Source organism: Dipodomys spectabilis, unplaced genomic scaffold (genome assembly GCF_019054845.1).
Source record: "Dipodomys spectabilis isolate Male_0828 unplaced genomic scaffold, ASM1905484v1 ptg000089l, whole genome shotgun sequence".
Taxonomy (NCBI): domain Eukaryota; kingdom Metazoa; phylum Chordata; class Mammalia; order Rodentia; family Heteromyidae; genus Dipodomys; species Dipodomys spectabilis.
This window is the reverse complement of record NW_024870766.1, coordinates 1,440,519-1,457,153: the sequence shown is the minus strand read 5'-3', so window position 1 is coordinate 1,457,153 and position 16,635 is coordinate 1,440,519. Positions and strand designations below refer to the sequence as shown.

Below are 16,635 nucleotides of genomic sequence, written 5' to 3'. Positions count from 1 at the left end.
TCAGAGACAGAACATCTGAAGGTGGAAGTTTAAGTGGTGGAATGAGTCAACTTGGGCTCTGGCTGCTGTGGGTCACTGTAGTCTGGAAGTGGCCAAATTACTTCACTCTTGGACTAATTTTCTAAGGGAGATTCACGCTCTGTTCTTTTGGAATAAAATAATACTAGCACCTAGCTACTCAGCAGACTGAGTTTTGAGGGTCATGGATTGAAGCCAGCCCTTGGAAGGAAATTCCCTGAGACTCTTACATTCAATAAAATATTCACAAACAAAAAACAAAACAACAACAACAACAACAAAAAAAACACGCCAGAAATTGAGCTGTGGCTCAAATAGTATAGTGCTACCCTTGAGTAAAAGTAGCTTAGGGATGGCACCTAGGCCTTGAGTTTAAGCCCCTGGACTGGCATAATAATAATAATAATAATAATAATAATAATAATGATAATAGTTCAGCAAGACAATTAATTCTTGGTAATTCTAAGAGTAGAATTTATAGACTACCACTATCAGCACTTAAAGGCCATTGCCAAAAGCCAAGAAACTTGAATAAACCCAGGCTTTACATTAAAGAAAATGTAGTACAAACTAGAAAGAGTGTTACATGCCTGTTATCCTACCTACTCAGGAGATGGGATCAGGAAGGTAACAGTTTAAGGCCAGCCTGGACAGAAAAGCCCCCAAAATCCATTTCATTAAATAAGAGCTGGCTGTGGTGGTATACACCTGTCATATCAGGCATGTGGGAGGCATAATGTAGAAGGATTTTGTCCAGGCTCAACACGAGACCCTACATGAAAAATAACTAATGCTAAAATAGCTAAGAGCATGCCTCAAGTGGCAGAGCCTTGAAAGCACAGCACAAGAGTTCAAATTACATTACTGCCAAAAAAGAAAATATAATATGTAAGAACAACAGAATACTATGCAGCCTTCAGAAAAGAAGGAAATTCCATAGTTTGTGCCAAAATGTATGAACCTAGAAGACATTAAGTGAAATAAGTCAGACATAGAAAGAAATACTGCAGTATGGAGGTTCCTCAAAAGACTACACATAGAGCTCCCCTATGACCCAGCAATCCCACGTTTGGGCATTTACCCAAATGATCACAAACAAGACCATACTAAAGCTACCAGCATGACTACGTTTATTGCAGCATTATTTACCATAGCTAAGATATGGAACCAACCCAGATGCCCGTCGGTAGATGAATGGATCAAGAAAATGTGGTATATAAACACAATGGAATTCTATGCCTCCATCAGAAAGAATGACATTGCCCCATTTGTTAGGAAATGGAAAGACTTGGAAAAAATTCTACTAAGTGAAGTAAGCCAGGCCCAAAGAAACATAGGTCCCATGGTTTCCCTTATTTGCAATAACTAGTATATGTCTGAGTCAAGCACAATAGGTCAGATAAGTTGATGTTAGTGGAATGAACCCCAAGATAAGTATTCAAATGTTTTGTTTTTTTTACTTTCATGCAATTGTTTCTATCATATTTATAAGATGATTTCTATGTTGCTTTGTATGTCCCTCCCCCACAGTATAACCCATATTTTCACTGTATTTGATGTTGGTATAATTTGTGGAGGGGAAGGAAAAAAACAAATTGTTTAACTAGGGATACAGGTGGACCCTTTGCAACAATGAGATGTACAAGTTGTTATGTCAAAAAACGAACTTAACAACTTTGGTGGGGGGTAGGGGGGATCGGGTGGGGGGATTGGAGAAGTATGGGAAGGTATGGGAAGGGGAAACACTGAGGAGGCAACAATGCTTGATAAGCAATGTACTTGTAATCTTGCCCATATAATTGTAATTCCTCTGTACGGTATTCTCTCAACAAAAAATTTAAAAAATAGAAAGAAAGAAAGGAAGGAAGGAAGGAAGGAAGGAAGACAGAAAGAAAGAAAGAAAGAAAGAAAGAAAGAAAGAAAGAAAGAAAGAAAGAAAGAAAGAAAGAAAGAAAGAAAGAAAGAAAGAAAGAAAGAAAGAAATACTGCAAAGTGTCAGTCAGATGTAAAATCTAAAAGAACAACTTGAAGATGTATCAGGTAGAATGGTGGTTGCTAAAGGCTCCTGGAGAAGGAATGACAGTGGTGGGTGTTTGGGGAAATGTTTCTCAATGGATACAAAGTTTCAATTAAGAGGAATTAACTCAAGGGCCCTGTTGTAAAACTGACCATTATTCTCAGTAACTGGGTATTGCATTCTTGAAATTCATGAAACGAGTAGATTTTGAGTGTTTTTACAACAGCAAAAGGATAAAGGCTATGTGACAAAACACATGTTAATTAGTCAATTTAGTCATTCTATAATGTATATACATATATTGTACCTATGTTGTTTTCTACACAAAAAAGATAAATAATTTTTCTTAGTTAAATACAATTTAAGAGATAGTGTACACAGATAATGTAATCTTCACATAGGTTCAAAGCAAAATTTTGTAGTCATCCATAAACTGTATATGAGTCTCATTTCCAATGCATTTGTTCTGTTACAAGAGACCTTGCAGCAGTGATTCTTTACTTTTTTCTGAAACTTTGAAACTCTAATAAATGTAGTTGACCCCATTAATAGATTCCCACACACTACTTACTGTACCTTTGGACATTTCCTACTTCCAACCCTAAGCCCATTTGGTTCAAAGTCTGAACCTAAAGGTCAGTCTTTCCATGTCCTGGTGAGAAGAAAAGTGAAAGAAGAAAGTAAAAGTAATTAAAGATATCCAAGATGGACTGTCAATTATTTTATAATGATCAGATCTCTCTGAAATTCTTGTTCTGAACTTGTTTTCACCTGTTCTTTTGTTTGAACAGTTTTGTTGTTGTTGTTGTTGTTGTTTTGCTGGTCTGTCAATTGACTTGAACACAAGTCCATTGTGTGCTCAGGGGCCTGGCTGCCCCTGAGCTTCTTTTGCTCAAGGCTAGTGCTCTACTATTTGAGCCATACTGCTACTTCAGGCTATTTCTTAGTAGTTTGTCAGAGCTAAGAGTCTCATGGACTTTCTTGACTGGGCTGACTTTGAACCACGATCCTGAGACCTCAGCCTCTTGAGTAGTTAGGATTACAGGCATGAACCACTGGCACTTGGCTACACTTTCATTTATAACTTCTCTTTTCATTGTTTTTCTCCTTTGGTACTGAGATTTGAATTCAGGACCTTGTACTTTCCAGGAAGGTGATTTACTATTTGAATTATGATGTCAGCTCTTTTTCGCTTTCATTACTGTTTGAATAGGTTCTTGTATTTATGTCGTTTGTCCTGAGCCACGTCCCTCCTATTTATGATTCTTCGGTAGCTGGAATGACTGACACCACACCCAACTTTTTATTGAGATGGGGATTCCCCAACTCTTTTCCCCAAATAACACTGAACAATGATCCACCCAATCTCTGTCTCCCAAGTAGCTAGGATTATAGATGTGAGTCATCATGCATATTGCTTTTTTCTCCATTTAAAAAAATTTTATTATTCAGGTGATATACAGAGAGGTTACAGTTACATTAGTAAGGTAATGAGTATATTCCTTTTTGAACAGTGATACTCCCTCCCTCTTTTTCTTCCCCTTACCCTCCCCCTTCACTTCCCTCCCCCAAGTTGTAAAGTTCATTTCCAACATGGTGTCTTGTGAGAATCACTGTTGCATTGGTTCATTCTTTTGTCCACCATTTCTTTGATCCTCCTACCCTTGCCCAAATCAAATAAACTTATATACAAGACAAAGGGTACTGAAATCAGACACGGTGACCCTGGGGAATAAACCAGTGGAAGGAAAAAAAAAAGAGAGATAAAAGAAATAACTGCAAATAGTACACTAAAAGAAAGAAAGAAAGGAAAGCAAAACAACAACAACAACAACAAAAATCCTCTTCTTTCCATACCATGGGGACCATTTTGATTAACATCATTTTATATGGTCATATGTATATAGCTATTGGGCTACTGTGAACTTCTGCTAGGACTCTCCTAGACATATACTAATATTACGGATGAGAGATTATGGAGACGATGTTTCTTTGGGACTGGCTTACTTCATTTAATATAATATTTATCTAAGTTTTTCCATTTCCTTACAAAGGGGCAATGTCATTTTTTTCTGATGGAAGCATAGAATTCCATTGTGTAAATATATCTCATTTTCTTGATCTATTCATCTACAGAGGGGCATCTGGGTTGATTCCCTATCTTAGCTATGGTAAACAATGCTGCAATGAACATAGCTGTATTGGTAGCTTTAGTGTGGGCTTGCTTGTGATCATTTGAGTTAATGCCTAAAAGTGGGATTGCTGGGTTAGAGGGGAGCTCTATGTATGGTCTTTTGAGGAACCTTAATACTGCTTTCCAGAGTGGCTGAACAAGTTTACATTCTCACCAACAGAGTTCCTTTTTGGCTACATCCCCACCAGTATATTATTATTTGTTTTATTATAACGTTCTGTAAGTTTCTTATAACTTCTTACTGAAGTGAGGTAGAATCTCAATGTAGTTTTGATTTGCATTTCTTCTATGGTCAGAGATATTGAACATTTCTTCATGTGTCAATTGGCCATTCTTATTTCCTCTCCAGAGAAGTCTCTTCTTTCTTGTTCCTTCAGGTATTGTGAAATTTACCTCTGCTAATCTTTCCTGATCCTTAAATAGCATAAATTCTCATATATTCAATTACTCCATGCTTCTTTTTTTATATTTCTATCACTGTCCATCATTCATCATTAATATTTTTTCATTTTTCTGTTTTTATCCCACCATAATATACACTTGGATAACAATGGGTTTTAATGTAGCTATAGCCTGATGCAATAACAGTACCTACAGGTGAGCTGCACAGTCAATAAATATTGTTGATCAATAAATGAAGGAATGATGAATAATCATTAGTAGATGCTCTGGAATACTTGAATATACCCTATCTTACTGATTTTCAGATGCTTGTAATGTTAAACGCAGAGTTCATTATTATTATTTTATGCATAGTTGGTCTACAACACAATTCCAAAAAATTATTAACTACAAAATTTCTTTTATCAGAGGTGCTAAAGTGTGCAAACAAGAGAATGAGACCATGGATTAAAATTTAAAATGGATTAAAATTTAAAAGTTATGGGAAGTTATACAGATGTTTTAAACTTATCATTCTTTTCATCACTAGAAATTTATAACCCAACACTTTTAAAAGCCTCATTAAAAAGATTTCACCTTCACCTTATAACCTTCCCCCTTATTTTCTTCACTGCTTCAATCTTCAGTTTCTTTCCTCTCATTTCTTGTCTGCTAAATATTTATTGACATATGTTCAATATGCCAGTAAATATCTCTGAGTATATTTGGTAAGAAGCACATATGACTCAGTTTTTATTTTTACAAAAAAAAAAACAGTTGAGTAGGTAATAAAAACTATTAATGAGCTGGATGCCAGTGACTCACACCTACAATGGGAGACACTTAAAGGCAAAGAACCAGAAGGGTGTGATTCTAACCCAGCCAGATAGAGAAGTCTGTGAGATCTCACTTGTTGGGCAAAGTTACATATATATGTTATCTCAGTAACAAGCAAAAATAGGAAAATTGCAATTTGGACACACGCCGGGGCAGGACTTGAGATCCCATCTCAAAACAACCAACACAAAAAAATGTTGAAAGCTAGTATCTAGCTAGCAAATGCTGCCAAAAAAATGAAAAAAAAAATCAATGAATTGATAGAGACTTAAATTTCCCAAATTTAATTTTATTAAAAAATGGAGAAGAGTTGGTTTGGTGTCTATACTTAGTGTTTTTCTGCAACAGATTCTGAACATTGTAGTCAGTTGTGGCAACATTCTCAAGTGATTGAAAGTACAAAATTCTAATGTCCTAAAGGTGTCAGTAATTCTATTCTTCATGAGGCAGCTATGGTAAAAGTAGAAAACATGTATCATGAACTTGGAATACTGTATTCATAATTTTGAACTTAAGTGCCCCTAAAAATAGAACCTTAGATATATAAAGCAAGACTAATTAAACTATTCCATGTAGATTAAGTTTCCTAAGTATGCATCACAGAAGAGTGAAATTTTAAAGACTGCAAAAGGATGGAGATAATAATGATAAATACCAGCCACCAAATGAGATAGAAATAGAGAAAAAAAAAACAAAGAAGCCACCAAATGAGATAGAAATAGAGACAAATCATTTGATGGGATGTTTCTCTACCATCCAAAAAAAAAATGAAGTCCTAATTCATGTTACTACATGGATGTATCTTGAAATCATCATGATAATTTTTTCAAAAGGTAGCATGTTCTAGGCTTCTATTTACATGAAATAGCTTCTATTTGCATGAATAGGCACATCAGTGGAAATGGAAGCAGATTTAGTGATGGAATGGGGGGGAGGAAAATGGAGAAAGTGATCACTTAATGAGTATAAATTTCTTTTGGGGGTGATAAAAATATCAAAGATAGTGATAGTTATGAGTATCAACTTCTTTTCAGGGGATAAAATCATCAAAGATTATGATAATTATGCATTATTATATATGTCCCAAATGTATTGAATATAGTCTGCAAAATTGTTAAGAATGAGTTCTTGGCTGGGAATGTGGCTTCGTGGTAGAGTGCTTGCCTAGCATGCATGAAGCTCTGGATTTGATTCCTAAGTACCACATAAACAGAAAAAGCTGGCTCAAAGTAGAAGAGTGTTAGCCTTGATAAAAAAAGACGCTCAGGACAGTGCACAGGCCCCGTGTTCAAGCCCCGGGGCTGGCAAATAAATAGATAGATAGATAAATAAATAAATAAATATTTTAGAAGAATGAATTTTTAAACTTAACAAAAATATTTTTAGCAGAAAAATTCCAATATTTTTGTACTCTCTAAAGAAATCAAATTTCTGATCTAAAATCTTCCCTAAAATAAATCTGTAGTTCCAGGTAGGCCTCATGAATGAAATACTCCAAATATTTAAAGAAGAAAAAGCACTAAATGTCACTTTAACTCTTGAAGAGAATAGAAAAAGCATACCTCTTAGCCTTTGTTAGACCAATATAACCTCAACACCAGTGTTGAAAGGATTACTAAAGGAGAAACAAAGATTATAGACCAAACTTTCTCATGAACATGGTTTTAGGGGCTTAAGAAAAGTATTTATCAATAGTATCTACAGTATACTGTGTAAAAGTTTCAGGACCAAGTGGAGTATATTTTCAGCTTACAACTTGGCTTAAAGTCCATCATATAATTAATAGAAGAAAGGAGAATAATAGTATGATTATGTCAGTAGATACAGAAAATATTTTTAACTTGACACTTTTTTATGACAAAAATGTATATTTGTGCATGAATAATGTTTAGCTCATCATGATTACTATGAATACAAATACATTTCTCTAGAATCCATTTCTGAAGAGTTTATTTTCCGAGATCTCCAGCTTGCAATCTTTAGACTCATGCAGAGGTCAATATTTTCTGCATTGGAAATGGATGACATTCCACAGAACATTCCATCTGCAACTCATTTAGGTTATAATTCCTGATGGAACCAATGGCATTCTATGGTTTATGTGACTCATCAGCTTGTTGTGAGAAACCACCACAAAGCTCCTTTGGTGGGCAAAGCCTGCAGCTTGATGAACAGGCCTGGTGGTAAGTATTCATCGCGTCATTTCCCAGCGTCATCCCTAAAGACCTGATCCTCTACTGCTATGTGGGGAACAAAGAGTATGACTCCGAGCATGATAAAATTGGTTCTCATATTCTGTGCCCTTAAGAACATTCCTCTTGGTTTTCCACATTGGACGACTTCCCTTTGGCTGTACTAATTATGGTCTTTTACATCTGCAATAAGTCACCATTAGGAATAGCACTGCATGCTAAAAATGTTTTGACAAAAAGTGACTGATTTGTTTTCTTGCCACAGACAAGTTCCTGCAGTTTTGTAACAAACAGTAAAACAAGCACATCATTAGTACTGAGTGCACTGAGACACGAAATCAGCACCTTCAACCTCGTTTCCAATGTCCTTTGGGTGCAGTGCTTTCTAATCCTGCCAACAAAGTAGAAGCATGTAGGGAACTGTTTTTGTTTGTTTTTGTTTTTTTTTAATAAAATACTAATGCCTGAACCCTAGCTTTAGGACCAGGTTCCACACTTCTGATGTACATACTTGCCCTACAGAAGTAGAAGATGTTGTAATTCCCAAACTGGTTTGGAGTCTGAACAGGATGTTAATTTGTGACTGTAAGCAGAACTTGAGAAAAATTAAAACTTGGGACTTTGAGGAAAGAAGCAGTGGTTTTATTTTTATTATTTTGCCCATCCTAGGGCTTGAACTCTGGCTGGATTCTGTCACTGAGCTCCTGTTGCTCAAGGCTAGCACTCTAACACTTGGAGCCACAGTGCCAATTCCAGCTTTTTCTGTGATTAACTGGAAGTAACAGTCTCATGGACTTTCATGCCAAACTGGCTTCCACTCGGGATCCTCAGATCTCAGCCTACTGAGTAGCTAGGGTTACAGGCATGAGCTACTGGCACCCAGCTAAGAAGCATTATTTTTAGGATGAGATTTCCAGTATTTTCACTTCCCCACTGACAGTTTGCAATTCAAACCTTTTAGTTTTTGTTAGTCTAATAGGTATAAGGTAATTCAAAGTGCTGTTTTAATTGACACTTCTCTATTTCTAAAGATTCTTAGCATCTTTTATGTATTCCATTTGCCCTCTCTTCTGTAAATTGCTTCTTCACACCATCTGCTTTTTATTCCTTGGAGGTTAATATCCCGCTTTGTTATTTCTAAGATTTTCTAATATATTCCACTTACTAATACCTTGTCAACTTAACATGGCAAATCTTTGTCATTTCAATACTTATCTATTCTCTTGGTATTTTTTGCTGAATGGAAATCTTTATTTTTGATGACTCAAATTCAACCAACTTTTTGTATGTTTAGGATTTGTGTTTTTTTCCTTTTTTCCCACCTCATTTTATGATTTTTAAATTGTATTTCAGAAATCTTCCCCTCTTCTTGGGTCATAAAGAGATAGCCACACATTGTATTCTATTAACTCTAAGATTGTCTTTCACTTTTAGTTCTTTAACTCATCTGGAACAGACCCCACTTAGGTGATACTTGATAGAAAGTAGTCTATTTTCTTCTACAGGCTACAAAACTGGGGATCTTTGTGATATCCTCACGAATTCTTTAGTAAGCCATTCCTTGAGCGGTTGATACCTTTAGCAGAGAAAGGTGAGAGAGTCATGTGCTCAGGTGAGAACTAATAGAATGACTGAATTTTTGATATTACATCTAAAGAGCAGGAAACCAGACTGTTAGCCCTTGTAGCCTGTCCCAGTGCCTCCAAATTAGGAAAAAACAGAGGATACAGCACTGGAAAATTGTAGTAGAAGCAGTACTTCCTCCTACCCATTTACATAGATGTTCCCAAAGGAGATAACATTTAAATAAGGAGGTGAGAAATGCTGGGAAACAGGAAGTGAAGTTGGTTTTAAAACTGTTTTGAAATGAAATCTGGCACCCATGGATTGGAAGCAAACAAGAAGTTTGTTAAATTTTCAAGGTATTTATATTTCAAAAGTCTCACTTATGCAGGGCAGGTGCATAGTTGTTGGCCAAACAGTATACTGGGGCACACATACATTGTTAATTGGTCACTAAAATTTATTTTCTTTCCTTGAATGTATGTCTCACTGGTCATATAAAATAACACATTTCTCTTTGTAGTTAGTCTTTTAGTAAAGTTTTAGATTTTCTTCAGAGTTTGGGGAATTATTTATTTATTTGTTTGATGTTAGTTTTTACAGCCATTCTGAATAGTATGCAATTTTTAATTGAAGTTTATAGTTTTCACCATTAATATGTTAACTTTTATTTGGCAACATTGTTGGGAATATTCTAATGTGTGTCTCTTGTTTAATTGTTTTATTTCAATATAGAAAGTCACACTACTTACAATCTTTCTTGAGTTCTTTCTCTTCTTTTGGAATAGTAATAGTCCTTTTTTATTTTTCATATTTCACAGCATTGCCCAAGGCTTCAAATCCTATGTTACACAATTGTTATGATGAAATAAAGAATTCTTGTTTTATTTCCCACCTTAAAGGAAATACTCAAGCATTTTGTGAACATCTTACTCCTTTTACTTGATTCCTTTTTCCAGAATCTGTATAGATAGTATTTTTTCTACATGAAAATGAAACAAAAGTAGAGACTGCTAGACCATGTAGCCTTTCTCAACACCTCCACATTAGGAAAAACCAGAGGATATAGCACAGGAAATTGTAATAGAAGCAGTGCTTCCTTCTACATAAGGGCTCCATGATAAAACAGAAAAGCATCAAATACCTGACATTCTATATAACTAACCGAGGACATTTACAGGCAAATATCACACCCAAAATTTATTTGGATAACCCAAGAGAGCTCAACTATGTCCAATCATTACCCTAGTGTTGTGCAGAATGACTGAGGAAGGCATCATTAAAATATAGCACCAATTCTCCTCCAAGCATACCGAGGAGCCCCAAGACAATGGTATAAAACTGGGGCTGCTGGCATGGTTTGGATGTTTTTCTAGGCAAGGCAGGTCAGTTGATAAACCTGTGTCTACATGAGATGAGGAGGAAATTGCTAAAGAAAGATGATAGATCATCAACAGTGTGAGGATGGGGCAGCCTACTCTCCTTCTCTTTTATAAAAATAAGTAAGTTGCCTACTTTAGGTGACACACTGGGCGAGAGGATCCTGGAACCTGAAGACTGAGAATGACCCACGGGGAGCAATCACAGGGGGTAAATTGTGCAAGAGGTTAAACTGAAGGTGGACCTTCCATGGATTTCTAGGAGGGAGGAGCATAATGGCCAATTAGTTTTGGCTATAGAACAACCATCGAAATATTCTAAATCATGTATCTACTAGGAAAAGACTTCAGTCTCTTCTATACTGAATTACTTCACTCTAAAAAAAAGTCACAATCATAAAGTATATCAGAAATTATTGTTTGAGTATGCTGGTTGTAGGGTTTGAACTCAGGACCTGGGCTTTTGTACTCAAAGCTGTCTCTCTACCATTTTTGACTCTTTTTTTTGTAGTTTATTGTACTTTCCTGCCTGGCCTGGCTTCACACCTCAATCATCAGATGCTTTTTCTAAGTAGCTAGGCTGCCAGAAGTTAGCCACTGGCACCCAGCTTAGAAATTATTTTTATGAGTACTTGCCATATTAATTGTCAAGTAGAAATCAATGAATGAGACAATTCTATATCCATTTCCTATTCTGTCTATTCTCCAGGATGTTTCAACAGTGTCAAACCATCATAGGCAATATCAGAGACTTGTCACCATCTAACCTTCAGGTTTCATTTTAATCCAACTGTTACCTCTCTTCTTTTCCAAGTATCAGGTCCTTTTGATACCACCTACTGGTGCTCTCTCTGCTAATCCTCATGCTGTCTTGGCTCTCTGAGCATGTATATGTTCCTCTGCCATGTCCTAGTGCAGGTAATGTCATGGTATAGTCACAGAGATCCTTTTCCTTGCTCAGTATTTCTTCTCTACTTTTGCTCTAGGCTGGTACACCAGCCTAGGAGGAACTCCAGGGATTTGTAAGTTTTTCCATATGCTGTCCATGGAAAAGAGAACAATATACCCTCAGCAATCAGATGCTCCATATTTCTAGGGAAGTTTGATCACTCAGCATTTCTGAATTTGGCCTGGGGAAAAGGCAGGGTAGAGTCAGTTCTCAAAAACTTACCAGTATCTCTATTCTCAAGGTCTTTCCATCACTAATTCTCTTTATTTTTTCTCAGTTTGGGAATGTTTATCTAATCCGTTGAGTATGAGGATTAGGACCAAAAATGGATCATACTCTATATATACCCTTAGTCTCTCTGTCTCTGTCTCTGTCTTTTGTTTGGGCATGGGTATGGGTGTATGCATGGATGTTTTCCAATGGCTCTGCTTTTTAAACTTTTAAACATTGAAATTGCCTATAGTATTGTTCCAGGCCATTCTTTCCTCAATACAAATCAAACTACTCCCTAATAAAATTTCTCAAGAGATTTGGGTGCACTGATTTTCATTAATCGTTTTCTTTCTTTTGTAAGGTCCAAGACCAGCAATTGAACTCAGTACCTGCTGCCGTTGCTCATTGGCTCATACTTTATTACCTGAGCCATCCTTCTAAGCCCTCTTTAATCACTTTCTAAAGTTTGGTTTGGCCTTTGCCCAAGAAAGGAGAACTTTTATTTATTTAATCAAGCTAAGATGAAGTTGGTCCTTAAGATAACAGTTTTGATCCGAACCCTGTTACTTATTTCAGGTTTGTTAGAGCCAAGTATCAGGTGTTGCATAATAACTGTTTATTGAACTAACCAGTAGGACAAGCTGAAAACAGTAGAAGATCACTGCCCTGAGACTCTATCTCATGATTCAGAGCCAAGATAACCCAAGATACGAGTACTGATACCAATAAAGGCTTATCACAAATAAACACATTCATTTTCCCTACCCAATGGTAACTGACCAGGCTCGTCTCTTTGATACTCCAGAACCTGCGTGGCTATACTTGGGGAGAATGCAAGCTCAAGGATAGATTTAAGTAGTCTTGTGATGTTAAATCTTCCTTTTGTTGCAGACAGGGATATATGGTTAGCAGTTGGTACCCCCACACAATTGGCTGAGGAGACTATGAATTTTAAATATTTGAACATTAGCTTCTCCTCCCCCTCCCCACCCCAGTCTGGTTGTGGAACACAGAGGAAACAAGCTTTGTTACTTAGTTCTAGGTTTTGCTACAGGTTCTAGGTGAGCTGAAAATCCAGGGTCCACAGCCCAGACACATCTGAAGTAGGAAAAGTATTGGGGATCATTGACAATCACTAACTTGACCTGTAATTTTGTAGGTATTGTGTAACCTCTTTGCTCCTTTACTTCTAGCCATAAGAAAAACCTGACACATTTTTATTTTTATTTATTACTTGTCTGAACTTTCACTTATCAAACAATTACAAGTTTGCATTTACCAAGTACATAGACTTTTGGAATGTCTTACATCTACGGCACACAGTAGAGGGCTTTGTGGAACACACTGCCAATGAGCATTTTCTCATGGTACACAGAAGCCACTGAGCTGCCTTGAAGCACAGAGCCATTATTGGCATACACTGTGTTCACTGTGGGCTTATCAGACAATACGTTCTGGATGCGCAGTACCTGTTAAGAGGAATGTCACTCATTAGTAGAGTATATGAACAGCTATCTAGTGATTTCTTCCTTCCCAAATGTTTCAGAATAAACATAATTTCCAAGAAATCAGTAAGCTAAGTTCTATACATCTTAAGTAATTTTTTTCTTTATTACGCTCAGTTGAGTTAAATTCCAGTTATCTTGTATTTCCATTATGTGAATGGCGGCATCGAATATGTCAGCTACATTTGAATGTATTATGAAAGTATTATGTCCTAAAGAGCTATGCAAATTGTTCACCAGAAAGCATAAAATCTTTTCTGATAGTTCAGGCACCTTATAGGAGATTAGATCCCAAGCTGATGGTGGTTTTCCAGCTGTGGGGATGTTATTGCTTTATGCCCTACACAAGGGGCGGGTACATTTCCTTAAAACAGATAATGTGTCTGGGATTTAGTAAGAAAGTTTCATCTGTCACTTGTTGGCTGAGAATAGCTAGCTTACCAATCTACAGATTTGAAGGTCTAGTTAAACTTATATATATACATATATACACATATATTATATACACAGATGTGTATATAATATATGTATATAATATATAATACATATATAATATATATGCTCTTTCTAAGAAGCAGTTAATATGTTAATTTTTTAAAACTGAAGTAACAATAGCAATATTCTTCAGCAGAAATAACTGTTCTGCTTTAATTTCCGGTCTAGCATATGAATCTCAGTTTCCCAACTCTGAAAACATGTATTCAAATGTATCTTTCTTTAAAGCATCCCTCTTTAGCCAGATCAAGTCTGATCTCTGTTTAATATAAGGCTATTCCCATCCCTTCACAGCAATTTTTACCTTCTTTGTCCAGCTATGCCATTTTTCCTATAGAGCTTATCATTTCAAACACTATATGCTTTCTTTCTTTCTTTTTTTTTTTTGCCAGTCATGGTGCCTGAACTCTGGGCCTGGGCACTGTCCCTCAGCTCTTCAGCTCAAGGCTACTGCTCTACCACTTGAGCCACAGCACCACTTCCAGCTTTTTCTGCTTATGTAGTGCTGAGGAATCGAACCCAGGGCCTCATGAATGCAAGGCAAGCACTCTACCACTGAGCCACCTTCCCACCCCTATATGCTTTATTTCTTATAGTTACTGCTCAGGGTCTGTCCTTTTACTCTACTTTATCCTTACTTCTACTCTAAAGAGCAGAAATCTTTGTATATGTATTATTTTTTTGATATAGCCTGAGCAATTAGAAAAACATCTGGCTGTTTGGCAGATGTTCAGTAAATATTTGCATATATACATCTCTCTGGGGGAATGTGTGCTAAGATTTGGTGACTGTATTTACTAGAATATCTTTTTTATTTTTAAACTCAATGCCATAGAAAATGCAATGTCTTTTAATGTTTTGAATTCCATAGAAAATGTGACAGCTTATGTTATTGTTTTAGAAGATCTATTTAAAATAACGAAAATAAAATCTGGTAAGAGGATATGTTTTTCAATGCCACCATATCTGCAGGCCAAAAGTCATTTGTTTTGAGACTACAATCATTTAAACTCTTTTACTAAAGCTTTATATTAGATAGTGAAAATGAAGATGGTGCCATAGGAGTGTCTCTGCTCAAAGCTTACTTTCTGGTCATAAATATAATAAAATAATATCAACCAATGAATGAATAGCCAGGTCATGTTTTCTCCTTACTACCAATAACAAATAAATCCCTTATACATCTGAGACATATTGTCTGGCACTAATATGACATTGGCACTTGGTAGCCTGAAGGGCTAAAGAATCACATCCTCCTATTCTGTCAATATCCCCACTTTTTACACGCAGAATCTGTTCACTTCTGGAACATCAAATGTGACCCACCTACATCTCACCCCCAATAAATTGGTTTTTTGCACCTTTTCCTATGAGTGGAGAAAAATATAAACACTTACTTCTGACCCTGGAGGATCCTCAGGGTTATAGAACAAAATTTTCATGCCATTTGGATGGCATCCTGCCAAGATATCTCCCGTAGCAGGATCGACATTCAAGTTATCTGGTAAGGTGCCCAATTGTATCCTCTTCCAGCAAAGAAGACAAGGTGAAGAAGACATTGTCTCAGTGTTTTCCTCTGTTGTCCCCACATCCCACCACCTCTTCTCAGACTATGACTGTACTTTAAAAATACAAGCACAATCTCACCAGCTTGCTCTATAATACTCAAGGTCCCTTTATTAAGCAGCATATTGTTGGGTCAAGTATGGGACTATTGTAAAAGGCCTTGTGGTGTGGGCAAGCTGGGATACTTGTACCTTCAGTTGAGTTAAATTCCAGTTATCTTGTATTTCCATTATGTGAATGGCGGCATCAGATACATCAGCTACATAAACATACCTTCAATGCAAATAACATTTACACATGAGCAAATAGTAATGAGAATAGGACTCTGACTCTTGTTCTGGAGAAGGACTGTAAAAGTTTATACTAGATTGAAGTGCCACTGTGATGTTTTACTAAAACAGTATAAAAGAAGATAATGAAATAGTACTTTTAGAATTCTTGAAACATTTTAATTAAGCTTTGAAGATGACATATGACTATAAAGTAACAAAACTATTATTTTCAATGATATCTAGGCTGAATATTATTACTTAGAAGTTACACATTTTTGTATTTAAATTGTATGGTGGTAAATAGACTTCTTGGGGGCCAAAGGAATTTATATCTCCAAAAGTTAGTGCTAGAGAAGAAGTAGCAGGTGACATAATCAGTGGTTGTATTTTTTTAAAAGGAAGAACATTTAGGGATGTTTGGCACAGCAATCTCTTTATTATCTCAAATTTACATATTAATATTCATGGTATTTTTCTTTTGTAAAAACTTTCCATTCTTAAACATGTATAAGGAGTGTTTTTTAAATAATTCCATGTATTCAAGTGCACAATACATAAAACCTGAACTATGTAACTTGAGAGCAGAAATGGGAGGGGGAAATGACCTGGCAGCTGCATGATGTGCAGGTGGCACTTTTCCACATGTTCTCCATCATTGCCTGCAGATGGAGGCACTGCAAGACTAAAGCTGTTCACTGGCAGCCATACCTGAGCAGTACTCTTGCCTTGGAGACTGGACTGTGAGAGTCTCAAAGGCTGTTGAAATAAGTTCCCATTGTATAGAAGCCATCACTGATACTAGCCACCCCCCTCCCCAAGCTGGGCCTTACAGATCTTGAGAAAATGATCTTGAGAAGAGGTGACATTGATCAAGACGCATCATATTTACAAGCTGACTTATAGAATCATAACCTCTTTGTACAACTACTTAATCATAAAATCTTCTAAAAATCCATGCTATTTAAAATAACCATCAAGGAAAGATACAATCACAATGCCCAATCTAGGCCTCTATTTAGTTTAAGTGGTTAAATCCTTCTAGCCCCTAAGGGCA

The 16,635-nt window shown here is 36.4% G+C and overlaps 1 protein-coding gene across 1 annotated transcript in view; it reads right to left on the bottom strand.

Moving 5' to 3' along the window:
- Positions 1–12,337: 12,337 nt before the first annotated feature.
- The window catches only part of Pon3 (paraoxonase 3), a 30,099-nt gene continuing 25,801 nt past the window's right edge, over positions 12,338–16,635 (bottom strand). The window contains exons 7-9 of the mRNA XM_042684579.1: positions 15,501–15,582; positions 15,141–15,269; positions 12,338–13,212 (exon numbers count right to left, since the gene is read on the bottom strand). Of these exons, the coding sequence (XP_042540513.1) occupies positions 13,054–13,212; positions 15,141–15,269; positions 15,501–15,582 (370 nt within the window). The 3' untranslated portion in view covers positions 12,338–13,053. The remainder of the gene's footprint in view (positions 13,213–15,140; positions 15,270–15,500; positions 15,583–16,635) is intronic.